Genomic DNA, 27,446 nt, shown 5'->3' with positions numbered 1-27,446 from the left:
TGAAAAACAATTTACCATGAAAAATTCACGGGCATGTTAAACGTCAGTATTTTATCATACAACTATTTGTCCTTTATTGAAGTTTCTATAATTCAAGGTATAAGCACATTTCAAGAATTCAAATGATTTCTATTCGCGCCTTCGGAATAGATGCTACGAGCTATTTCGTCAACTAAGAACCTGATACGATGCTTCAGATGGTCTGTTTGGCCTTCAGAGCGCCTGCTGCCTCTTTGCAGGCCCGGACAAACTTCTCGCAGTCCCCTGGGGCGACATTTCCGGCCACGTTGCGAGTAACGTCGAAATAATCCGTTATCATCATCGGCTGGGTCGGGTTGCGCACATTGTGGAAGGTGCTTCTGGGTCGGACTCTGGCGTCCTTGACCGATGCACCGGTACGGGCCCAATCGAAGCGAGACCAATAGGTGAAGAAGTCTTTTACGAGGGCCAGAAAGCTGTTCGGAAGTCGATACAGGGTGATGAGCTCAACGAATTCCGTGTTGTATAAGGCGTTGACCTTTTGGGGACCGTTGATCAGCGGAGTGATTGGGGGAAGATACTGTTCCGTTTGCATGTAGAATACGATCATGGAAGTTAGGACATTGTGGTGGAAGTTCTTGCCGATATCAGTTCGCTTCTTCCATTCCTTGAGCAAGAAGAATAGTTTGCGGGCCATCGGTTGAAGTCGGTAGAAGTAGTCAATGATCTTTGCATTACCAACCACGTATGGGCTGTTGAACGTAAGGTCCACGATCAATTGCAGGGAATGAATCTGCAAGCGAAGAACCAAAGGTCCGTCAGGGATCTGACGTTCTACATTCACTTCCTGATCGTTTGCTCTGGCCCATGCAAGAACTTTTTGGTAGGCAGTTTTCGGTTGCATGCTAGGATCCACTTTGATGGCCAGATCAAGATCCGAATTCTGATTGGCTACTGCAGTTACTCGCGAGCCGAATGGTTCGATGGTGCTCCTCTTGAGAATAGATCCTAGTTTCGCCTGAAGATAAGCTCTGACGGCTTGGTAAGGCGTGTTCCGTTGAACTGCCGTTCCGATCGTGCAAAGCTTGTCCAGCTCGCTTTCACGGACCTCCATGAGGTACTTGGTAGCCGTGGAGAGCTGGGGACTTGGTCGAACCTCCCGAATCACCGAAGGAGTTGGTGCAACAACGCGATCCCCCAAACAATCCCGAAGGCTTACTCCATGCATCTTGGTGCCCAGGTGGCGAATCGGGTTGGACCCCATCGTGTTGAGGTGGATTTTGTACCATGCGATTGCATCCTCGTAGCGGCAGTTGTCGATTCCCCTGTTGGTACACGGGATGCACGTGTAGTCGAACACGTACTTCCACTTGGCAAAGGTGACATTCTCGATGAAGGTGACCGCAGCCTGGGCATCTCCTCGGATCGGCTTGCCCAGAATGCAGCTTAGGTATTCGGATGCCTTGCGCAGCAGTTGAGCGGTGTATTGCTCAATCTGGTCGTAGTTGTTGTCGTAGCGGTCAAGAATACCCGTGCCAAGTTGGACGAACAAGTTGAAGAGAATGGCCTGTGCGGAAGGAAGAAGGGTAAAAATCGTTAGTTACTGACTACTCTGACAAAATTGGTGTGATACAGCATGTTAAAAGCTATTCTAAAACTAGCTCACCCAACGTGGCTGACCACCAGTGGTGGAAAGAATCATGCCCAGGGCAGGCAATCGTCAGATTCGTCACAGTGCGATGACGAAATAAAAAAAAGACATCGTCATCCAGTATAATAACTCTGGCAGGTCGTCTCGTCATCGACGAAAGAATGCACGACGAACGTCAATCCAAAATCGTCAACGAATAACTTTGTCTTCATTCCGTTCTCAAACGAAGGAGGCGTTTATTGTATATTCGCTTGCTATGCACAAAACGGCGAATGCCATTCCAGAATAGGGTCCTAAAGCCCTGTCGCGATTTTAGTGCCAAACGCTTAAGTTTAGGCCAAAAACACATGTTTACTCATTTTTTTTTTAATTTTTTTTTTTTTTTTTTTTTTTTTTTTTTTTTTTTTTTTTTTTTTTTTTTTTTTTTTTTTTTTTTTTTTTTTTTTTTTTGACGTTGGATAACGTCTTACGGCAACATATGGGGGTACAATTCAGAAAAACGAAAAATTGAGCATGTAACGAAAAATGGTCAGGTTTTGACCGCTAATAACTCAGTCATTTATCGATAGATTTTCAATATTTATCCATGAATCGATTGGAAATTTATCTACGCGTCGATCCAAATGGAGGACACTATTGATTATTAGCAACAAACTATTGAAATATCGTAAAACGTTGACCCCTTTCTTATCTAACCAATCACGTTCAAGCACATTTTTCGGTTCCGCTTCCCACTATAAAAGCGCACCGCACCCTGCTTCTTCCCACATTCTTCTTTTTGCCGTCAGACTGTGAACACGGTCGGCGAGCAAATTTCGAGAGTCATTCGCGTCCTCAGTTCAGTTTTCAATAGGACGCGAATACAACACGTATTAGAACCGAAGAACCACGCATTTCGGAGCCGCAGCAACTGAAGCCGCTCATTTGAGTGCACCAGCCAGCATAATCGTTTTCGGCCAGAAATCGTCGCTACCAGCCAGTGCTCCGCTGTCATTGCCATGCGGGAGGCTAACGCGGTCATTCTGGTTATTAGATCGAGCGGCACAGCCGTCACCGTCCGTGTAATATTCCCTAATTTGTACGAGATGGCTGAAGGAAATCGACCAAAGTCGCTTGTTGAAGCGCACATCGTCATCCGCACCGCAAATCTCATCGGGCGATGCAGATTGAAACCAGTGCGCCGTCAAAATGTGTCCGTGTTACGCAAATTCAACAATTCAATCGGCCCTTTCCGGAGCCAACAAATGTGTTTTAAAGAGTTATTTGTATAATATTCCCTAATGTGTTTACCACATACTTGCTATAATCTCTTAATTCATCTCATAGCATCATACAATAATTGATTTATTACAAATAATTAACAATACGGCAATTTGGAGCTGTTTCCGAGGATGCTGCTGCAGTGCCGTCGGGTTGCAATAACAGCATAATGCTAATATGTACATCCCTTACCCAGACATCAGTTTCATATAGCCTATTTTCCAGATAAGAAAACGAAGAATATGAAAGGAGGAGCATCATCTGCTATTCTAAGGGTATAAAGCATCCCTCCTTCGTTGAATCTGGTTTCATTCTGTTTTCGCTTTCGAGCTGGTAAGAGCTCCTCCAAACCTGCTCAGCTCCTCGCTACCAGAGGCAAGCTGCTGTACGAGATGGCTGAAGAAAATCGACCAAAGCCGCTTGTTGAAGCGCACATCGTCATCCGCACCGCAAATCTCATCGGGCGAGGAGGATTGAAACCAGTGCGCCGTCAAAATGTGTCCGTGTTACGCAAATTCAACAATTCAATGGGCCCTTTTCAGAGCCAACAAATGTGTTTTAAAGAGTTGATTGTGTAATATTCCCTAATTTGTTCGAGATGGCTGAATAAAATCGACGAAAGCCGCTTGTTGAAGCGCACATCGTCATCCGCACCGCAAATCTCATCAGGCGAGGAGGATTGAAACCAGTGCGCCGTCAAAATGTGTCCGTGTTACGCAAATTCAACAACTCAATCGGCCCTTTTGAGAGCCAACAATTGTGTTTTAAAGAGTTATTTGTATAATATTCCCTAATGTGTTTACCACATACTTGCTATAATCTCTTAATTCATCTCATAGCATCATACAATAATTGATTTATTACGAATAATTGACAATACGGCAATTTGAAGCTGTTTCCGAGGATGCTGCTGCAGTGCCGTCGGGTTGCAATAACAGCATAATGCTAATCTGTACATCCCTTACCCAGACATCAGTTTCATATAGCGTATTTCCCAGATAAGAAAACGAAGAATATGAAAGGAGGAGCATCATCTGCTATTCTAAGGGTATAAAGCATCCCTCCTTCGTTGAATCTGGTTTCATTCTGTTTTCGCTTTCGAGCTGGTAAGAGCTCCTCCAAACCTGCTCAGCTCCTCGCTACCAGAGGCAAGCTGCTGTACGAGATGGCTGAAGAAAATCGACCAAAGCCGCTTGTTGAAGCGCACATCGTCATCCGCACCGCAAATCTCATCGGGCGAGGAGGATTAAAACCAGTGCGCCGTCAAAATGTGTCCGTGTTACGCAAATTCAACAATTCAATGGGCCCTTTTCAGAGCCAACAAATGTGTTTTAAAGAGTTATTTGTATGATATTCCCTAATGTGTTTACCACATACTTGCTATAATCTCTTAATTCATCTCATTCCATCATACAATAATTGATTTATTACGAATAATTGACAATACGGCAATTTGAGGCTGTTTCCGAGGACGCAGCGTAGTTAACGTCATGCAATCGGGTCTTGTACACAGCCCCCTCTGATTTTTGTATAGAAATTAAAATATAAATTGTATGGCGCGTGAGAAATCTGAAACCCTCTCCCCCCATGAACCTTTATGTAATAAATGGATGGCCCCTAAGGATATTATTTCCATCTATTAAATGTAAGGACTAAAGAATATGATTATCTCTGGGATTATTCATAAGGAACGGTCGCATTTCCCAAGTGATCCATTTCATTCATAATTTTCTTGTCAATAGGGTCCTAAAGCCCTGTCTCAATTTTAGTACCAAACGCTTAAGTTTAGGGCAGAAACACATGTTTACTCAATTTTTAATTGATTTTTATTGGTTTAAGTACAAAAAACATTTTTTTATGATTTTGTCACACCTTTTGGTTTAAACTCAAATGTTGGGTATATTTTGTTTTCCGTGTCCCTTCCGAAATGTCAGATAGGAACAACCCCAGTGTTCAAACTATATGCCCTGTGGCATTTTTGTCGAAAAAGTGAATGTCAAACAAGATCACAAGTGTCAAGGTTCATATTCGAAACCATTTTTAAAATTGAAGTTTAAAAATGTTATAGCCGTTATTTGAGCTGGAAAACTTGCTAAAGTAGTTGCAATAACATGCTCTTTCGTATTATTAAATAAAAACAAGAATTCATTAAACATTTTAGGACCCAATTATCGCAGTCATGATCATTGATTAGTTGCGAGTTTGGTGATGCATTCCCTATTACGGACATCATTTTCATACTACAAACAGATCACCCAAAACTCTTTCTCTGTTTATTTGGAGAGCAAAAGTTACCGCCCATGCTTCTTCTTCCATCGACCGGTTCTATCGGTGTTGAAGTGTTAACCGAACCAAATAATAACACTTAATATCCATAATAGATCAGAATTGACATGCAACAAATAGTTTAAAAATTGATTAGATTTTTAGATTTCTAGGTAAATCTTTCATAAGTTCGTGACGGTCCTAAATCAGAAAATAGAAGAAGCTAACGTTATCCAACGTCAACTTGGCGGTCGTATCTCTGAAACAACCTCTTACTTTTTTAATTTCTTTATTAGTATCATTCCAAACATTACATTCATTATTTCTTATATCTAGGTGTTCTGTGTTATTAGACAACACTATCATCCTAATTTGGTAAAACAAATCTAAGATTTTATTAACATTTTGTTAACAACATATTACATTTCATTTGCCGTAGCAGTTCAGATTTTTTACAGGTGAGTTGATTTCACCTGCTTATAAGAGAAAAAAAAAGTTTTTAATATACTTAACCTAACTTAACCTAAACATATAACGCATTAATCGTGACAATAGAAGATTGTAACGATTTTTGCCTGAAATTATTGATTATTTTATTTGACATTTGTTCCAATGTTACAACATTGGATATCCTATGTAACTCATTGGTACTATACCAGGGAGGAAGCCTCAGAATCATTTTCAAAATTTTATTTTGAATTCTCTGCAGAGCTTTCTTCCTGGTATTACAACAGCTAGTCCATATTGGTACAGCATACAACATGGCTGGCCTGAAAATTTGTTTGAATATCAAAAGCTTGTTCTTAAGACAAAGTTTTGATTTTCTATTAATAAGGGGATAGAGACATTTTACATATTTGTTACATTTGGCTTGAATGCCCTCAATGTGATTTTTGAAAGTTAAATTCTTATCTAGCATGAGTCCTAGATACTTAACTTCATCTGACCAATTTATTGGAACCCCTCTCATCGTGACAACATGTCTACTTGAAGGTTTCAAATAAAGAGCTTTTGGTTTATGTGGGAATATTATTAGTTGAGTTTTGGAAGCATTAGGAGAAATCTTCCATTTTTGCAAGTATGAAGAAAAAATATCCAAACTTTTTTGCAATCGACTACAGATGACACGCAGGCTTCGTCCTTTGGCGGAGAGGCCTGTGTCATCCGCAAACAAAGATTTTTGACATCCCTGAGGTAACTCAGGTAAGTCAGATGTGAAAATATTGTATAATATTGGTCCCAAAATGCTGCCTTGGGGAACACCAGCTCTTACAGGAAGTCTTTCAGATCTGGAGTTCTGATAATTAACCTGAAGTGTACGATTTGACAGATAACTTTGAATTATTCTAACAATGTATGTTGGAAAATTAAAATTTTTCAATTTTACAATCAAACCTTCATGCCAAACACTGTCGAATGCTTTTTCTATGTCTAGAAGAGCAAGACCAGTAGAGTAGCCTTCAGATTTGTTGGAACGGATCAAATTTGTTACACGTAAAAGTTGATGAGTGGTCGAATGTCCATGGCGGAATCCGAACTGTTCATTGGCAAAAATTGAATTCTCGTTGATGTGGGCCATCATTCTGTTCAAAGTAACCTTTTCAAAAAGTTTACTGATGGAGGAAAGCAAACTGATTGGACGATAGCTAGAAGCTTCTGCAGGATTTTTGTCTGGTTTTAAAATTGGAACAACCTTAGCATTTTTCCATTTGTCAGGAAAATATGTTAATTGAAAACATTTGTTAAATATATCAACTAAAAATGATAAGCTACTTTCTGGAAGTTTCTTGATGAGGATGTAGAAAATTCCATCATCGCCAGGAGCTTTCATATTTTTGAATTTTTTAATAATAGTTCTCACTTCTTCCAAATCAGTCTCCCAGGCATTTTCGAAAACGTTCTCTTGATTGAGAATATTTTCGAACTCCTGAGTAACTTCATTTTTAATTGGACTAGTAAGTCCTAAATTAAAATTGTGCGCACTTTCAAACTGCATAGCAAGTTTTTGAGCTTTTTCGCAATTAGTTAGTAATAATTTGTTTTCCTCTTTCAATGCCGGTATAGGCTTCTGAGGTTTTTTCAAGATTTTAGATAATTTCCAAAAGGGCTTAGAGCCGGGGTCCAATTGAGAAATTTTATTTTCAAAATTTTTGTTTCTTAAATCTGCAAAACGTTTCTTGATTTCTTTCTGCAAATCCTGCCATATAATTTTCATAGCAGGATCACGAGTGCGTTGAAATTGCCTTCTCCTCACGTTTTTAAGACGGATCAAGAGTTTAAGATCATCGTCTATAATCACGGATTCAAATTTTACTTCACATTTTGGAATTGCAATGTTTCTGGCTTCAACAATGGAATTTGTTAAAGTTTCAAGAGCATTGTCAATATCAATTTTAGTTTCTAAAGAAATGTTAACATCAAGATTAGAGTCAACATACGTTTCATATATATTCCAGTCGGCTCGTAAATAATTGAAAGTGGAGCTGATAGGATTGAGAATCGCTTCTTGGGATATTTGAAATGTAACAGGGACATGATCAGAATCAAAATCAGCATGAGTAACTAATTGGCTACAAAGATGACTAGAGTCGGTTAAGACCAAGTCAATCGTAGATGGATTTCTAGAAGAGGAAAAACATGTAGGGCTATCAGGGTATTGAATTGAGAAATATCCTGAAGAGCACTCATCAAATAAAATTCTGCCGTTGGAATTACTTTGAGAATTATTCCATGACCGATGTTTGGCATTAAAGTCTCCAATGACAAAAAATTTTGACTTATTGCGAGTCAATTTTCGCAAGTCAGTTTGAAGCCAATTAACTTGCTGTCCAGAGCATTGAAAAGGCAAATAGGCAGCTATGAAAGTATATTTACCAAACTGTGTTTCAACAGAAACACCTAAAGTTTCAAAAACTTTAGTTTCAAATGACGAAAACAGTTGATGTTTTATACGCCTATGAATGATGATTGCAACTCCCCCACATGCCCCATCAAGTCGATCATTACGATAAACAAAAAAGTTAGGATCTTTTTTAAATTTGGATCCAGGTTTTAAATAAGTTTCGGTAATAACTGCTATATGCACGTTATTTGCTGTAAGAAAATTAAACAGCTCGTCCTCTTTACCATTCAGAGAACGAGCATTCCAATTTAAAATATTTAAATTATTATTTGGATCCATTAGAAAAACGTAATCCAATAACAATTTTATTTGTAAATTTTACACCTACTTGGACTGCTTCAGTCATAGTGGTGGCTTTGAACATTGCATCAATCATTAGATTCAATTGTTCAGTTAGAAAATTAAAATCAGAGGCAGACATATCATCTGATGATTTCCCATTGGAATTTTCGGTAGACGAAGAAGCGGGGTAGGAGTTACCTGTGGCGGTAGGGTTTTTTCCATTTGATTTGAAACAAGTAGAATGGGTACTCATGGAACGAACAGGGGAAGAGTTCAAATTACCTGCTACGATATCGGCAAAGGATTTACCGTGGGTAGATACATTCGAAATTGAAAGATTCGAACGGCTACCCGACGGATTAAAATTTGTTTGTGAATGAGCATGATTATGATCTTCCTGGTGGGTATGATTCCTAATCAAGCGATCGTTAACTGAAAAATGAGCATTGTTCGATACTCTACCAGGCAAATTCCGGAAACGACCGTTATCATAACGGATATTATCCTTCATCTGCTTGGCACGAGCCTCAACGACTCTTTTGCGTGAAATGCATTCCCAAAAGTTAGCTTTGTGAGGGCCCTTGCAATTGGCGCATTGAAATTTTCTGGTATCTTCTTTCACAGGACAGTCGTCCTTAGCGTGAGAAGAACCTCCGCAAATCATGCATTTAGCATCCATGCGACAATTTTTTGTACCATGACCCCACTTTTGGCACCGACGGCACTGAGTGGGGTTCTGGTAATTTCCTCCAGGTTTCTGGAAATGTTCCCACGTCACACGGACATCGAACATAAGTTTAGGTTTTTCTAAAGCTTTAATATTATTTAGTTCTTTTTTGTTAAAGTGAACTAAATAATATTCTTGAGAAAGCCCTTTCCGAACAATGCCAGATTGGGTTCTCTTTTTCATAATGATTACTTGGACTGGGGAAAATCCAAGTAAATCATTTATTCCATTTTTGATCTCTTCAGGTGACTTATAGTCACTTGAGAGACCTTTCAAGACGACTTTGAACAAACGTTCAGTTTTGTCGTCATAAGTAAAAAATTTGTGCTTCTTCTCTTCAAGATATCTGAGAAGAAGTTCGCGATCTTTAAGAGTTTCCGGCAAAACGCGACAGTCTCCTTTCTTTGCGATTTGGAAGGAAACCTTGATTCCCCTAATGGAGTTCAAGATCTCCTGCCTAAATCCCCCAAATTCGGAACAACTGACCACGATAGGCGGCACTCTTTGCTTCCTCACTTGAATCAAAGAGCCTGGGCTAGAGGCTGCTTCGATTTGGTGTTCGGAAAATTTGTCTAGAGCATCGAACTGATTGCTCATTTCAATACAATTATTCATTTCACCCTTGGAAGAAACTTCGCATTCCGGGGAAGCGTCCTTTCTTCCATTCTTGCCACGTGTAGTGACAGTTTTAAAACCCACTTTTTTGGAAGGAAGTAGTGAATTCAGAGATTCACCCTTCCTTTTGTTAGTTGTTGATACCATGTTTAGTTAATAAACGAGAAAGACGTGACCTTCGAGAGGTTTTTTCCCAAGACGGTGTCCAAGAAGGATTACCACCGCTAGCTTTCGCCAACGGGTCCAACGAAAAATCGAAGGCACGGGTCCAAACAAGGATCGTAAAGGGATCAATAGTAGAAAAAATAGTACTGAAAAGTACTGTTTAAGTAGCACTGAAAAGTACCGTTTTTAATTTTAGCACTGAAAAGTACTGTTTGTGTAGCACTGAAAAGTACTGTTTTATTGCTTTAGGTAGTTTTTAAGAAAACTTCCAAGAGCAGAGAGAATTCGTGTACGCACAGCACGAAGGTACGATGCGCACTGATTTTTTTTTTTTTTTTTTTTTTTTTTTTTTTTTTTTTTTTTTTTTTTTTAATGTTTTTCATTTGTAGAAGCACAAACACATTATTTTATGTTTTCATAGATTTTGTCACACCACTTGGCTTAAACTTAAATTTTGGGTATATTTTGTTTTCCGTGTCCCTTCCGAAATGTCAGAAAGGAACAACCCCAGTGTTAAAACTAAAACCCCTGTGGTATTTTTGTCGACTAAGCGAACGTCAAACATGATCTCAAGTGTCAAGGTTCATTTATGGATCCAATTTTTAAATTAAAGTTTTATTATGAATTATCCGTTATTTGAGCGGGAAAAATTGTTAAAGTAGTTTCAAAAACATGCTCTTTCGTGTTATTAAATGAAAACAAGATTTCATTAAACATTTTAGGACCCTATTCCGGAAATGACCGTTATCGTAACGGATATTATCTTTCATCTGCCTGGCACGAGCCTCAATGACTCTTTTGCGTGAAGGGCAATTCCAAAAATTTGACTTATGATTAGCCCCGCAATTAGAGCATATGAACTTGGTGGTATCTTCCTTCACTGGACAGACGTCCTTGGCGTGAGAAGAACCTCCGCAAATCATGCATTCAGCATCCATGCGACAATTTGTTGTACCATGACCCCACTTTTGGCACCGACGGCACTGAGTGGGGTTCTGGTAATTTCCTCCAGGTTTCTGGAAATGTTCCCATGTCACACGGACATCAAACATAAGTTTTGCTTTTTCTAAAGCTTTAATATTATTTAGTTCTTTTTTGTTAAAGTGAACTAAATAAAATTCTTGAGTTCTCTTTTTCATAATGATTACTTGGACTGGACAAAAGCCAAGTAAATCATTTATTCCATTTTTGATCTCTTCAGGTGATTTATAGTCACTTGAGAGACCTTTCAAGACAACTTTGAACAAACCCGATCAACAAGTGTTACAATTTCTTTATCGATCTTTGTCCAGCGATGGCAATCGCCAACGATTCAAAACGAATCGATATCGATCGCTATCGAAATTCACTGACTGGTTGATCGGGAACGTTCAGTTTTGTCGTCATAAGTAAAAAATTTGTGCTTCTTCTCTTCAAGATGTTTGAGAAGAAGTTCGCGATCTTTAAGAGTTTCCGGCAAAACGCGACAGTCTCCTTTCTTTGCGATTTGGAAGGAAACCTTGATTCCCCTAATAGAGTTCAAGATCTCCTGCCTAAATAGCCCAAATTCGGAACAACTGACCACGCTAGGCGGCACTCTTTGCTTCCCGTCGGGTTCGGGTTCAGGTCGGGTTTGAAAACCCGAGACCCGACCATCTCTAGTAGAAAGCCGAACCCATACTATCCATCTCATTGAGCCAACGTTGGATTATGAGTAGTGTGGTACAAACCAGGCAACAGTGCGACGCTAAAAATAAAATCTCTCACTGTTGTTCGTAGGTACGCTCAGGAGAGTCGAATTGGGCATCTCAGAGAGCCGAAGGAGGTGTAGGGTTTTGAATGAGAATATGGGGTCGTGACGGACTTTGGTTGCAGGTTGGCCGATTGCGCTGCAGATTCGTTACCCGTTCTGTGGCGTAGTTGGTTGACGCGCCCAGTCTAGCGTCGTGGGATCGAAGCCCACCAGAACGATTCTATTATTTTTCACAATTTCACATCTCAATTTGTCCAAATTGACTTTTGTGTATACGACCTTTGGGTATGATCAGAGCAGATATTTATCTAAGATCTAATCGTACTTTCGTGCTGTGCGTACACGAATTCTCTCTGCTCTTGGAAGTTTTTTTAAACTACCTAAAGCAATTAAACAGTAGGTACTTCTCAGTACTAAAAAAACAGTACTTTTCAGTGCTACTAAAACAGTACTATTATTTTCTACTATTGATTCCTTTACGATGCTTGTTTGGACCCGTGCCTTCGATTTTTCGTTGGACCCGTTGGCGAAAGCTAGCGGTGTTTTCAACTACTAACAAAAGGAAGAGTGAATCTCTGAATTCACAACTTCATTCTAAAAAAGTTGAATTTAAAACTGTCACTAAACGTGGCAAGAATGGAAGAATGGACGTTTTTTCGGAATGCAAAAGAGAGACAAAATTGAACGTTTATACAAAGTCGTCTTGAAAGGTCTCTCAAGTGACTATAAGTGATATGAAGAGATCAAAAATGGAATAAATGATTTACTTGGATTTTCCCCAGTCCAAGTAATCATTATGAAAAAGAGAACCCAATCTGGCATTGTTCGGAAAGGGCTTTCTCAAGAATATTATTTAGTTCACTTGAACAAAAAAGATCTAAATAATATTGAAGCTTTGGAAAAAGCAAGACTTATGTTCGATATCCGTGTGACATGGGAACATTTCCAGAAACCTGGAGGAAATTTCCAGAACCCCACTCAGTTGCGGATGACACGGGCCTAGGCTTACCAGATGGTATCCTTTGAGAGGACATGTCCTCCTTTTTGATGAGGTGTCCTCCCGTCCTACTTTGGGCTGAAAATGTCCTCCTTTTTCAAATTAATCGAATATTAAATTTTATATCTATCAGTTATTTGATTCCTAATTCGTTAGAATCTCTAGCTATTTTTTTAGCCTTGAGTAAGGATGCCTTCATGCCTGAAACTCAATGTTAAATTTGATGGATTTTCACCACTTTTTTATATGTTTGTGAATTGCCAATTAGGTAAGTATTTGAAAATATTTTCAGTTTCTAAAATTTCAGAATCTGATATGAAATAGTATATTGTTTTCTAAATAATGTTTGATTGGCTCATTAAATGATACCTTTATGAACTATTTTTCGTCACCTCGTTGTGCATGTTCAGTTAACAGTGACCTTTTGAATGCTGTCTTGGGACCATTTGGTGGGAAAAAATGCTTTTGGATGTTTTTTAATAAGTAATATTTTTGCATCACTCACGAATATATTACAATTAACTTTTTATTGGCATACATTAAGCAAAGTTGTCAACCAAACTAACACTCGTTACCAAAAATTCGGAAGTGGGAAACATTATTTAGAGTGATTTGCTATAGATTTTTTTTTTCTTAGAGGCACAATATTTGCACCTTTTCCAAAACGCTATAATGTAATAATTAAAGCTACGGGGCTTAAGCGGAAATAAGCTATTAACAATATAAGCGATCCTTTTCCAAAAATACACTTCTTAGGGAAAAATCAAACAATGATCTCATTAAATGAATCACCCACCTAACAAAAATCGTTGCATTTTCAGGAGCCAAACAAAACATTCATTATAGGATTGCCCTTTAATTAAATTATGTACCAAAGAAAGTAGAAATATGAGGTTTGTTTGTTCATTATGTGACTTTTCACCGAAGACGAGTCCGCCACTTAAGTGTTTCGTTCAGAAAAATACGTTTTTGAACTTTTCTTGATGAATTTATGTTTTTTTTCACGGGTAAGTGATTAAATCAATATTTGCCAATGTATTTTTTTCTATTTTTTTTTTCACAAACTCAATTTTTGTTCGGGCATGGCAAATATTTGGAATGTCCTCCTTTTTCAAAAGCAATAAAGCAAAGTGTCCTCCCTTCTTGAAATATTCTTTTGGTAAGCTTACACGGGCCTCTCCGCCAAAGGACGAAGTCTGCGTGTCATCTGTAGTCGAATGCAAAAAAGTTTGGATATATTTTTCTTCACACGGTAACCGTCATATTGAAAAAAAAAAAAAAAAAATTGCGCTAGTGCGTAGAACGGTAGACTGAATTCGGATTCTTTAAAAATAAAATTGTTTCCGGGTAGTAATAGAACCGTGAACGAACACCCAATAACATCAATGGCGATTAATTGTTCAAACAAACATATAGACGAAAAACAACATACAACTTCGAGTCCTTGATAAAGGTCCAATGAGGGCCGAAACGTTGGAGAAAGAAACCATACAGTTGTTTTAAATTGTTAAAATAGGCTGAAAAGCCAGAACATTTTTCCAAAAATATTAATAACAAAGTCTAAACCAGTGGTTCTCAACCTTTTTGAAGCTGCGGCCCCCTTTGAAGATCTACAAACAATCTGCGGACCCTCAAGAATGGATGCTTATGAAACCTCTCAAAGATCTCAAAATGATTTGTCAGACATAAGTACTTGTCATTAGGCAGGAGTACAAAAAAAACGTTTGAAATTCATCATAGATAATGTAAGGATTTGTGCACTTTTTGATTACGGAGATTTTGACGTGTAACAAATTGGAGAAGATTTTAAACGTTAATAACTCAGTTTTTCGTGAAACCACCAGAGTTTGGATTTTGATCAGAATAAGCCGATCGATCCATATTCAGAGAATGTAACAGTTCATGAATCATAACAGTTCTTGGCATCGCATTCGGAGAACTCTATGAATGTTGGTATTCATTCTCTCATGGTACGTGATGAGAGAGCAGGACGACAACGATATCGAGCCATTCGAGAGGTTTATGTTTTGCTGAAAATTGGTAACAACAAGAATGAGAGAGTGTCAGCGAATGTTACACGTAGTGACACACAGTGATCGGCACCAATCAGTGGATATTGTGTGTTCAATTCCTTTATCGTGTCTCATTACCTTCCATGAACGTTAAAAGTAATGCGTGTTGTGTGAATACGGGCGAATATGAGGAATAAAAATTATGACTCGTTGCAAAATATGAGTTCTGTAGCCATCAAGAAATCTCCAAAAATCTCCTGCCAAAATAAATCAAAAGTGTCGGGAATAAGTAACGAGATAATCACAGAAGTTCATTGAAGATTGTCTCGAGATTCACAAGATTGTATGAAAAGTTTCACAAGATTTACTCAAGGACTCAATCAGAAATTTAAAAAGTCCTCGCTAAAAATGGTTTCTATTGATATTTTAAGGAAGTCTATGATTATCAGCCATGGGATGAATTCGTTAAAATTTTCTCCAAGAACACTTTGAAAACCTTGTCACATATCCATCAAGTAATTTCGCAGATATCTACCAATGATCACTATTGTGAAAGATTATTTGTTTTCAATCCTACCGATAACTGCCAGGGAACGGAGGAACTTTTGAAGATCTCATCAGTAAACTTGCAAAATTATAACTGACAAGGGTTAAGCTGCAAATATTTCAAATATTAGTGTTAATTTTTTATTGATATAATGACATCAAAATAATTTATCAATATTTGCGTAGCTATAAAAGGAAAAATCAGTTATACTTCAATAATATTTGATACATCAAATGCTTTCTTGAAACAAACTTAGTATGAGATGTTTTACATTTATTCATCAATCGACACTTATTTCTCAATGGCTTCGCGGACCCCCTGAAAGTTTGTCGCGGCCCCCTAGGGGTCCGCGGACCACTGGTTGAGAAACCCTGGTCTAAACCATGCTGAGATGATCATTCAATTACTTTCAGAGCAACACTGCTTTTTGCAGTAGAACAGAGTAGCCTGGATTACTTTGATCTATTCTTCCCGCCAGGAGCACTACTTTTGCCTGCCGAACAGTTGGTGAAGCATGCTACATGCAAACCTGGGAGGGAGAAACCAATACAGTGGGATTCCGTTTTTGGCAACAAAGTCGAAATTTTCAGTTGCCAAAAACGGAACCGTGCCAAAATCGGAACCCATGTGTTTAATATTATTTTTCAACTATTGTTTGAAAAACATCGTTAGTATGTTATTACTGGATCCACATGGCATCGGGACTTCGGAATGGATCACTTCGAAGCAGATTTCCGTAGTGTTGGGCTATGCTCTGAATCTATGACCTTGTAATGTTAATTTTGACAAATGTTCTACAAAGTTTTTATCGCATAAATGCCTTCGATGATTTTTTTAGAAGCTATATGTACTATTTGTATGTGTGGGTTATGAATAATCCACAATCGTGTAAGTGACATTTATTCAAGAACTGAATTTTCCTTAAAATTGTGTAAGAATACAAAAAAATGGAATGGAATGTATTATCGTATTCTTACAAAGACGTATTTACACAATGAATGCGATGTATTACCAAACTGCATGAGTTTCAATTTCAATTTAACTTTTATGCTCTAGCGTAAAATTGGACAAAATTCGGTGAATTTAGAATTAAATAATGTTTCTGATAAAGCAAAGCAAAACATAAACAACTATATCTCATGGTCCATAAATGCGGCTCGTAATTTCGTAGAATACAGGTTTTTAATAATTTAGGGGGAGATCCCCCAGTACCGGACACTTAAGCCACTAAATTCATAATTCGAAAAATATTGATTTTATGTGCTCGTGTTACCCATTTATGAGAAATATTATCATTTTTATAGTGTACAAAAATAAATTTGAAAATATAAGTATGAATTTTGACATTGCATTTTGATCATGTATTTTAGTACCAAATTGATCGATCTTGAAAGGTGGCACCCAATACCGGACACAATCTGGAAATGCCTCGAATTCTGTAAATTTGAACATCATTGAATGTGTTTATTTTAGGAATAGTATATAATTGCCAATTCAATGCATTTGCAACATTTATAAGAACAATTTGAGTATATCATAGTTTGCAAGATGTCCATCAAAAACCTCTTTCTTATATGATGAAAAATAGCACATTTTACGATGTTGTACTGAATGTTCATTTTTCTTAATTTTATTGCATGTTTGATACCATGATCGACGGAATCCATGAAAAATGAATGTATTTTGAGACACTCGTGCAATAATTACAAAGATATCATATAACAATTCAGGCTGTCCGAAACTGGGGGACAGGAGGTGCTTAAACAAAATTGTAATTTGTCCATATTAAGTCCAATTATGGTACAAAATACATTCATACTATCAAATTAGGATTATGTTCGAATATGCTTGCGTGATCCAAAGTATTTTTTTCATATTCAAAATAATTACTAAATAGGCTCAAAATTAAGGCAATACATCAATTTTTTTGAAATTTTCAATCTTTTGTACTTTTTTAAAAAGGCATGCATATTTCAAGGATGTATTATTCTACGCAAACATTAGTCTCCAGAATAGCTTCCTTTACTACTAATACACCATCTTGATTGGACCATGATTTCTCAATGTTTCGACTTTGTCCGGTATTGGGTGCTGTCCGGTACTGGGGGATCTCCCCCTATATTTGAAATTGGTTATAATTGAACTTGATATATGTTATAAACCTAGCTTCAAAAATCAAAGAAAATTCACAAAATCCTGCTATAAAACCTCAAGTTTATTATTCTTAAGCTACCACTAGCACTTACCGAATTCCTCTGGAAACCACGTTTTTAAAATCCCCTAAATATCGCCAGTACTACTCAAAATATGACTACAAATCTATTATTACCGCTAGGAATTCACAGGACGCCCTAGAATTCTTAAGATTTTATTAGAAATCACCAGATATTGAGCATAATCCCAAATAACCAATAAAACATTCTCAGGACCCCTAAACTTAGTGTCCGCTAGGAATCTTCAGACATCCTCAAGAATACGTTGAAATTTCTGAGACTTACCCTAAAACTAAGAATTTCCAAAGGTTTCTTCAGGCTACAGTTGAGGGATTCCACGGAGGCATGCAAGTCGATTCTGATCGACCATTTCAAAAATATCTGAAACTTTGCACAGTTTTTCAGTTCCATCTAAATCGTCATTTTCCGATATCAAATCTTCAAGTTGAGTCACGACTAACTTTTCAAAAGGGTGTATGTGAAAATGGTTCAAAAATATTCAAAAAGCTGCACAGCAAAAACGGTTCGTTCGATTGTTAGACAACTAAAGAAACAAAGTTAGACAACTAAATAAAGATTCCAAAAAAATACACACAGTAAAAAATTTTTTTTTTGCATTAAAAAACATTTTTGTCACAAAAACTCAAATATCTCAAAACCCTATCGGAATACCAACGTCATTTTTTGAGGGAAAACGGTCCATTATATTAGCTATCTACCATAAAAATTTGGTGATGGTAAGCCAATAAACAAAAAAGTTATGACATTTCAAATATTTCACAAATTTGACACTTAGTGAAAAATTTTTTTTTTTTTCATTGTTAATTTTTTTTAGGACCGCAGTTTGTTGCTGAATTTTTGTTAAGGGTACCACATGAGGTTAACAAGTTGTTTTCATGATATTTTATTTAATTATTCATAACTATTATAGCATCTATTAGAAAGTTAGACGCGATCCAGTGTTGTGATCTAAAGTCTTGATAGTGTCATATTTTTTATTGTACGTAACTGAAGAAAAAATCTCTCAATAGTGTTGAAACCTTTTGATAAAAGAAACCTATAAGAAATCTAATATTGAAGACAAAAGCTACAAAAAAAGTTTTCTATACAGGTATACGACTAGTTTACCTGCAAAAAGTTTACCTCGTAGAGAACAAGGCGGGTCTATACCCAGGTGATCTAGTATACGTAAAGCAGGTCGGTTTTCTCGGCGCTGGTTTTCTCCACAAAGTTAAAATCTGATTACACCTGGGTATAGACCCGCCTTGGTAGAGAATAGACTTTGTTAATCATATTTGGGAGAAAGCGAGTAACTTCAACAACATCAAAAACATGATAGGTACATACCATGAACATACTCACGAAAAAGCTAAAAATATACTACCACTATGGTTATAAAAGATTTAATTGTAAAATTTTTCTTCAGTCAAGCAAACGACACCAAACTAGTCAGTAAAAACTTAAAAGTGATTTTGTTAATTAAAATCTAACGAGCAACATGAGCAGTCGCTTTCTCAACTGTTGCAGGCCGTTTGCAGAAAAAAAGTGTTCGAAAGAGCTACGAAATCTCACCGTAAGCACCATAGATAAACTGAAAGCGGCTGGTTATGCTCCAATGTCTACATTGAATACAAATTTACGCATTTGTACGTCCTGCCGTTTAAACGTTGACAAACGGGCAATCTGTACATCATCGGTGGATCAGGTTGCAGGAAGTTCGAAAACAACAACAACTGAGGAATTACTAGATGCACCGACAACAACTGAGGAGTTACCAGAAGTACCAAGTGCAGATAGTCTTACCACGGTACCATCAGCGATATCTGTTTCAACAAATCAATCAGAAGATGAGTGCATCCAGAAGGTCAACATCGAACGCTTCAACGAAGGGATAGCTGGAATAAAAGTGACTCCGATTAAATGGACGAAGATGGGTTACGTCAATTATCCCGAGAAAAAATACCGTGAAATCAACGAAGCTGTACGAAGAAACCTCTTCAAATTAGGACCTGAGGATGTGCAAAATACAGACTACGATGAGGTAATTATGAATATGAAGGAAAGGTTCTCGAATCTAGCCACGACAAGGAAAGAAAAATTATTGATTTTGTCGATGCTGCCAAGCTCGTGGTCTATTCAAGACGCCATTGATGAGTTCAAAACCAATAGAAATACAGCAAAAGAGGCAAAACAATTCAAAAATAACAGTCTTGCAACCAAAAATGCTAGGTCGAGTACTTCATTAACAGATGAGACAAAAGAAAAAATAATTCAATATTTTGAAGACGATGAAGTAAGTAGAGCTATGCCTGGCCAAAAAGATGGAAAGCGTCAAGCAATTCAAAAACGATTAATGATGACTACTTTGAAAGAAGCGTATACACGCTTCAAGGAAATTAACGAAAATATTAAGGTAGGTTTTTCCTCATTTGCAAGCCTTCGTCCAAGGCAATGCAAGCTTCTATCCAATTCAGGAACACATAATGTTTGTGTGTGCACAACACACGAAAATATTAACCTAATCTTACATAGTTTGAAAAGAATCAATTTATCAAAGGATATTAAAATGTTAACTGGTAGTCTTTTGTGTGAAAATACAACATCAAATTGCTATCTACGATCTTGTTCGGATTGTCCAGATTCTTCATCATTGGAAAATACTTTATTCGCTGAGTTTGAAGAAAATTATATTGATCAGTTATCATTTGAGCAATGGGTGACCACGGATAGGTGTGACCTAGAAACTATTGTAAAACCTGTAGATGAGTTTGTGTCATTTTTTTGCTTGAAATTAGAAAGTTTAATTCCTCGCGACTTTATTAAAACAGAGCAATCCCGCTTTTTAAAAAATACGAAAAATACATTACAAGATGGTGAATTTTTAGTCATTTGTGATTTTTCTGAAAACTATAGCTTTGTATTGCAAGATGAAGTGCAGTCCCATCACTGGAACGTACAACAAGCTACAATTCATCCATTCGTTATTTATTTCAATGGAAGTACGCAAATTGAACATTTTAGTTTTATTGTAATTTCCGAAGATTTAAGACACGACTCAGTATCTGTAAATTTGTTCATTGCCAAAATGATTAACTTTTTACGCGTTGATAAGGATAAAGAAATCAGAAAGATATATTTCATGTCTGATGGAGCAGCATCGCAGTACAAAAACCGTAAGAATTTTTCGAGCCTATGTCTATTTAAATCAAAGTACGGAATTGATGCAGAATGGCATTTCTTTGCTACGTCACATGGCAAAGGTCCTTGTGATGCTATTGGAGGAACCATAAAGCGCATGGCCACAAGAGCAAGTTTAGCCAAAGAACGTGAGCATCCAATTAAAACTGCAAAAGAACTATTTGATTGGGCGAATCGCAGAAAAGAAGAAGATTTAACAAAATTATCATTTTGTTTTACTACTACTGAAGAGTACGAATTAACGGCATCAGAGCTCAGCGAGCAATATAATAACGCGAAAACGATCCAAGGAACCCAAAAATTTCACTGTTTCATTCCATTGTCACAAAATAAAATTAAAGCAAAACTATACTCGAACTGTACTGATAATGATGCAAAAGTGTCCGATATTGTAAAAAAAATGAATAACAATAAATAAATAAATAAGTATTAATAAAATGTTTTCATGATCTCATAACGCATACCCAAATCCAAAACTTTTAAAGTTTATATATAACATTTAGAAACTCATCGATCATACTCTAAAAAAAATATCCTGGTAAAAAGAAATTTTATTTTCGTGTAATCTGTTAATTCATTTTAATTTATACATATATACATATACATATAATATTTATACATATACATAACATTTATACATATAATATACATAATACTAATGAATACATGAAAACGACTTGTTTAATTCACGCAAGGCCCTTAACAATAAAATCAGCAACAAACTGCGGTTCCCGTAATAATTTACACCGAAAAAAAAAATATTTTTTTCTACTAAATGTGATAATTGTGACATGTTTGAAATGTCATAACTTTTTTGTTTATTGGTTTACCATCACCAAATTTTTATGGTAGATAGCTAATATAATGGAACGTTTTCCCTCAAAAAATTACGTTGGTATTCCGATAGGGTTTTGAGATATTTGAGTTTTTGTGTCAAAAATTATTATTTTTAATGCAAAAAAAAATTTTTTTTTCACTGTGTGTATTTTTTTTGGAATCTTTATTTAGTTGTCTAACTTTGTTTCTTTAGTTGTCTAACAATCGAACGAACCGTTTTTGCTGTGCAGCTTTTTGAATATTTTTGAACCATTTTCACATACACCCTTTTGAAAAGTTAGTCGTGACTCAACTTGAAGATTTGATATCGGAAAATGACGATTTAGATGGAACTGGAAAACTGTGCAAAGTTTCAGCTCAATAGAAAAAAATGAATTAAAAAATTTACCAAATTTTGGTGCTGTTGCTTGGAATCACTCAGTTAGGAATCTCATAGACCCAGTCTGTAAGGAACATAGGAAGCGCTAGTTCTTGAAGTCGCCATCATCTGTGTGGCGTTAGTGCTGAGTAAACAAATTTTAGACTTTGCCCTCATCAAACCCCGCGCGGAAGCGACAAATGTCGTATGAGAAAAAAAAAATATACTTTTGATAATTATCTATTATTGTAACCAATTAAAAAGTGGTCAAATTAAATAGCAGTTACAGAAAATTACATAAAGTACTACGCACTTATTACCAGAATGGTAAGTAAAATATGAATGTCGCATTCCAAAACTAGTGTGTCTTGTGCCTTAAATGGAATTTTGAAAAAGTCTGTCACATCAGCACCTTCTTCAGCACCAAATGTTTGGCTTCATTCCAGTTGTTCGTGGATGACAGCCGTTTCAGTCCTGTGGTTCAAACAAGCTGTTTCAAATCTGAAGAAAAATGGCCTAATTGAGTGGCCGCTCACTTACTGGCAGACTCATATGGGCTGGTCATTCAGTATGGATGCCTTAGAAAAGATGTTGTTCTATAGTTGAGATACTGATGGAGATCAATGGCCTCATGAAACGTTGCGAATGTATGACCAATGACATCCCGAAGTAAATAGGCGCATACAAGAGCCCTTTGGACTGGAATTTTGAAGAATATCGTCGAAAATAGAGCTTTGGAATGTAGTCGGTGTGAAGTTATCTTGCTATTCGAATGTTTAAAGCAACAGACACAATTATATTTACAAAAATATGCAAATTACAATGGTTTTCATAAATGTTGCCAAAAACGGATCCATTTTGTTGCCAAAATCGGGGGGTGCCAAAAACGGAATCCCACTGTACAAAATTTCTGTACGTCATAGTGAGCCGAGATTCCGCTGTCACGAACTGTCACTGTGAGCTCAGATCTCAAACATTGGACTAACATGAAAAAAGCGCGTAATTGATTAAAACACATTTTCGTATTTCTTCAAAAGTGATAAAAATCGAATGAAAATCAATTCATGCACATAACGCAAGTAATGTCACATGAGCACCATTTAATCTGATTGAACATAAAGCATTGAAAAACGCATCGTTCTACTTTTTCCAATGAAAATGAATATTTATTGCATAGAAACCCTTTTTTCATGTTTGTCAGGAAAGATCGAAGGTGCACAACAAAAGGAAACTACCGATTTTCTCGAAGCCTGCCTTGATTGTTGTTGGCATGCTGGAGTTATCTTGCAGTTCAAAATAACGTTGTTCTATATTTCGTGTGTAGTATCGGTGCCTCCCTCCCAGATGCAAACCGACTTTATGATGATGAATAACAATTTATCCTGACGTCCAATCGAAAAGTAGTCTTCGGCAAAGTTGTAGCTGGGATGATTTCACATTAGAAGAGTTTCTTCACTTTTCCATAAAATATTATGACGAAGAGATAGCGGGCTGAACACATAAGATTGGCGTTTTCCATAGTAATGTCCATATAAACTTCAAATGGCGTGTGCACAGTCAAATTTCTTCCAAATCACTTCAAACTTTGGGAGGATGCTATTTACCATAATTAAAATTGTTTAAGCATAGGGGAGCAAAAATTTCAAAATTTGCATCACTCTAATGTTGTATACCTTTTTGTATTTGTTCATTTTTTTGAAAAAAAAATAACGTGTAAATATATTAAACATATATGTTAGAACTACGTAGGATGATCAAAGCAACCACGTCTGCTCCTACTTGGAAACACCCGGCCATGTCACAGACTCAATGCCCCCGGGGAAATGGCCACTTGTTGGCCTGGAACTAACCCTAGCAAGTAACCTATAGTAAAACTTGGTTTTCATGGCTATCTCGAAGGTCCCTTGAATCGCATTTGCACTGGTTTTGTGTTTTATAACTTGATAACTTCCTAACTCGATGATCCCTTCAATATCGAGTTATGGAGAGTTGACTGTAACGTCGTTGAGCTGATTTACTAAGCTTAACGTGAAAATTCATGAAATCTCATGCGCGATTCTAAAACATTGACTCACCGTGCGCTTAGTGCCACTGTCCAGTTCTTCCCGTTCATCGGCGGCGTGATGCATCAAGTGCACCATCAGCGTGTCGCTGTTCAAGAGGCTTTTCTGCTTACGCAGCGGGAAGAGGAAGAAAGGAATTCATATTAGTATAAACAATGCCTGCATAATATGGGATATGGGAATCGATTCTTGGATATGAATGTAAATCATATACATTTAAATCTCTATGAGTCGATGTTCCATAACTCCATATCGACTCATGGAACCATAGTAAATACAAAAAATCATGGTTACTATGATGATACTCTCAAATAGCTTCCCATAGAATATCTGTTCCTTGAGTCGATGCTCCGTTCAACACTGGATTGTGGAGGATTGCTTGTAAATACTTACCCCACAGCACTGGATCGGTTCAAAAAACCGCACAATGTCCCGACAGGACTGAATATCTCCGAATACCAGCGATTGCGGGCTGGACACATGCTGCTTCGAACAGGTGGAATCGATCGCCTCCAACAGGTGATCGATCTCCGGGACGGCGCCCTCGTAGATCCAGTTGACTCGCTGGAGATAGTCATCGATAATCTCATTGAGCCGAAAGGCGAACAGTTGTAGGTGGAAATGGGACATGATTCTAACGAGATCGGTAAACCGCGGGATTGATAACGAGAAACACAACTAGTGCAAAATACTAATCAAAGCAAGCCAAGTTATTCCACGTTTTTGCGAGCGAACTGCTGCGATGAACTAGACTGGAGACCGAACTGAGCCGAAGTGACGCGAGCCTGAAACGATCAGGGTAGGCGAACGTTGAGTTCTACTGCAACGGCGACTTCGGTGCCTTTAACGAAAAGCTTTGTTTTATCGCTTTCATCTGAATAATTAGGGTGATCCAAAATAACCCGAGTGCCTGGAGGGATTCGTGTAAGTTGATTGAGGCCTTTATTTCAAACTTTGTTATTGCTGAAGAGATCCTTATTTTTTTCTTGTAAACCATTCAATAAGCAAATTTTTCAAATTTTGCCGGCTAAATTCGTGAACACAAGATGCTTGTGCGAGTACTGTTAAAAAAATCAATAGGTAGCCGGATCCTATTCTTGGCACTTTTGATTCACTTCGGCAGTGGGGTTTTGCGAAAGCAACAGATCTCATATTTGGTCACAATATGCGTCGTATTGCAAAGTTTCAGACCATTCGGCCGATAAAAACTTCCCATGCCAAAGTGATTCATGAAAGTGCCCAAGTAGCTCTGCACCCTATTTCTTCAAAATCTTCAAAGTAATCTCAGTCTAGAGTCTGAAAGGATTTATGTTACATAATGTACATGCATCCTTTAGTCCTTTCGTCGTCGTGGGAAGTCCGTATTTCCCGGCCATAGATCCAGGCAGTAAGAGCAGGCAGACTCTTGTGAGTTTGTCAGATGGCTGTTGTGGTATATGCAAAATGCACACTTTTATTTTTATGCATACCACGTGTGGGCAATAAAATTACATACCTAATGTTGGACCGATTCCTATGACGGGCTTTCCCAATTTGGAATCCCAAATCCATTTTTTTCGTTTCTCCCGTCTACAACTGAGAACGACACTCAAAGGCGTGGTAATTCTAAAGTATTAAAATGTACATTACCTTGCTTTTTGGGCGTTATCATAAATTATGCGAAATATGTTCCTTACAATCTTTATGATTAAAATTAGTCTTTGTCGAATTTTCATCACTTTGGGTAGTGATTTTAAGATGGCCTTAACAAATGTAGGTTTATATGGAATTTAGTATGCACAAATTTATATAAATCTCGCATAACTTGTGATCTTGTCCTAAAAACCCTTGGTAACCGAGTGTGTACACTCAGAAACACGGGTAGTCACAGAATGACTAAATTTTAGTAATTTATGGCTATTTTATATCTGCCTCTCTTTCATCCTGCAGGGAATTTACTTTCAACCCAGTCGAAATGACAGTTAGTGTGAAAATTCACAGCAGAATGAAAGAGAGGCAGATAGAAAATAGTCGTTAATGCATAAACTTTAGTAATTCTGTAACTATTTTTCTTAGTGTAGCTTCTTGTTTCTAAGTAAATGAATGGACCAAGATAAAAACTATCACCACTGGAAGATAGGTGAGGATCTTCCCTTCATCGTAGCATTGTTGAGTAACATGTAAAATCATTCGTTTGCTCGGTAACAACAAGCTACATACTTGATTACCAATGGCTTTTAGGACTATATCATACATTTAGCGAGGAATGAGCAAAAAAAGGTACCGTCATCGGGGGTGACATCTGGCCTAGGGGGTGGCAATAGGCCAAAACTTGATATGAAAGCAAATGCTAAGTATATTGATATCAAATTTTAATGAGGAACTCCTTAAAGTTATCAACAGCCATCGGGATCTCGGGAGATAATAGTATAAATCCATAAAAAAGCTTGAAAATGAGACCTTTGAAATTTTCATAAAAATGCACTCTTAGGAGGATGAATACTATTTTACAATCTCACGATCATATTCATCATATGAACATGGAAAAGCTGTAAATAACTTGAGCGCAAGACGATTCTCTTGATTTTATCTTATTGCGAATCAATTCTAGTTTGTTTGGCTCAATTTCACCCCCTCGAAGGGGTGCTAATGGGCCAGTTTTCAAACGTTTCAATGAAAACCAAATGAATTCTGAATATTTGTTCTGCATTAGCAAATGCATTACCTATGAACGTGTTCTCATATTCCGAATAACATTTCATGTCAAATTACGGTAATCTCATCCACGACGAAAGTTATACTTTAATACACGGAGAAAAAAAATGATGAAAACAACCAAATTCGTGAAAACATCTGTATTCGTTGGTGGTTTAAACCTTCTTTTTTATTTTATTCCAGTGCGTATTTTTAGTTCTCTCGTAATCATTATTTTTGTTGCAATATAAGAACTGTGAAAATTTTCAACTTAACATAAAAAAATGTTTTTCGGACTTGAAAAAACGGAAAACATTAAAAAATTGAGTAGACATGTGTTTCTGGCCTAAAATTAAGCGTTTAGCACTGAAATGGGGACAAGGCTTTAGGACCCTATTGCATATTTGTCTCAAACTAAATTAAAGACTTTAAAGCAACAATTTTCCATTTTAAAACAACTTAGTTTTTAGGTTGTAAAACAATAAATATTTCAGCTATTTCAAACTGGACTTTTTTTTCTCCGTGTAGATATGGTCAGTGCTTTTAGATGAACCAGCCTAGGGGTGAAAATCTCTCAAATAAAGATAACAATAATAGTAATATGGTCGGTGTTCAAATAGACCGGATTAGATCATATTTTAACCAACGTTCTAAAGATATGTTAGTAACTCAATAAATTCTGATTTTTTCGATGCTATTTTGATACAGACGTATCATCTAACAGATAAATACCTTTATTACAGCAAATAATGCAAATATTTTAATATCTTGTATGCGTTCGGTACGTTTTACTGAAACCTTTAAAAAATTTAGTTCAGTCTGTCTGAACACCGACCATATGATAATTCTACTGGCAATAGAAGTATTTTAGCTTCTTCGTATCGTTTAACCCTCTAACACCCAAATTTTTATTTTGGATCTAAATATCATTTTTTGTTATCTACAATCGATCCAAACACTTTTTAGACAA

The 27,446-nt window shown here is 37.1% G+C and overlaps 1 protein-coding gene across 1 annotated transcript; it reads right to left on the bottom strand.

Moving 5' to 3' along the window:
* Window positions 1-36: 36 nt before the first annotated feature.
* LOC5564549 (terminal uridylyltransferase Tailor) lies at window positions 37-24,600 on the bottom strand. The gene is made up of 3 exons (XM_001648854.2): window positions 24,197-24,600; window positions 23,816-23,908; window positions 37-1,546 (listed from the first exon to the last, which is right to left on the bottom strand). Exons 1-3 carry the CDS (start codon window positions 24,431-24,433, stop codon window positions 194-196), a joined length of 1,683 nt encoding a protein of 560 aa, XP_001648904.1. The 5' UTR covers window positions 24,434-24,600; the 3' UTR covers window positions 37-193.
* Window positions 24,601-27,446: the final 2,846 nt, after the last annotated feature.

Source organism: Aedes aegypti, chromosome 3, assembly GCF_002204515.2.
Source record: "Aedes aegypti strain LVP_AGWG chromosome 3, AaegL5.0 Primary Assembly, whole genome shotgun sequence".
Lineage (NCBI taxonomy): Eukaryota > Metazoa > Arthropoda > Insecta > Diptera > Culicidae > Aedes > Aedes aegypti.
The sequence above is the reverse complement of the archived record's forward strand: the minus strand, read 5'-3'. Positions and strand labels throughout refer to the sequence as shown.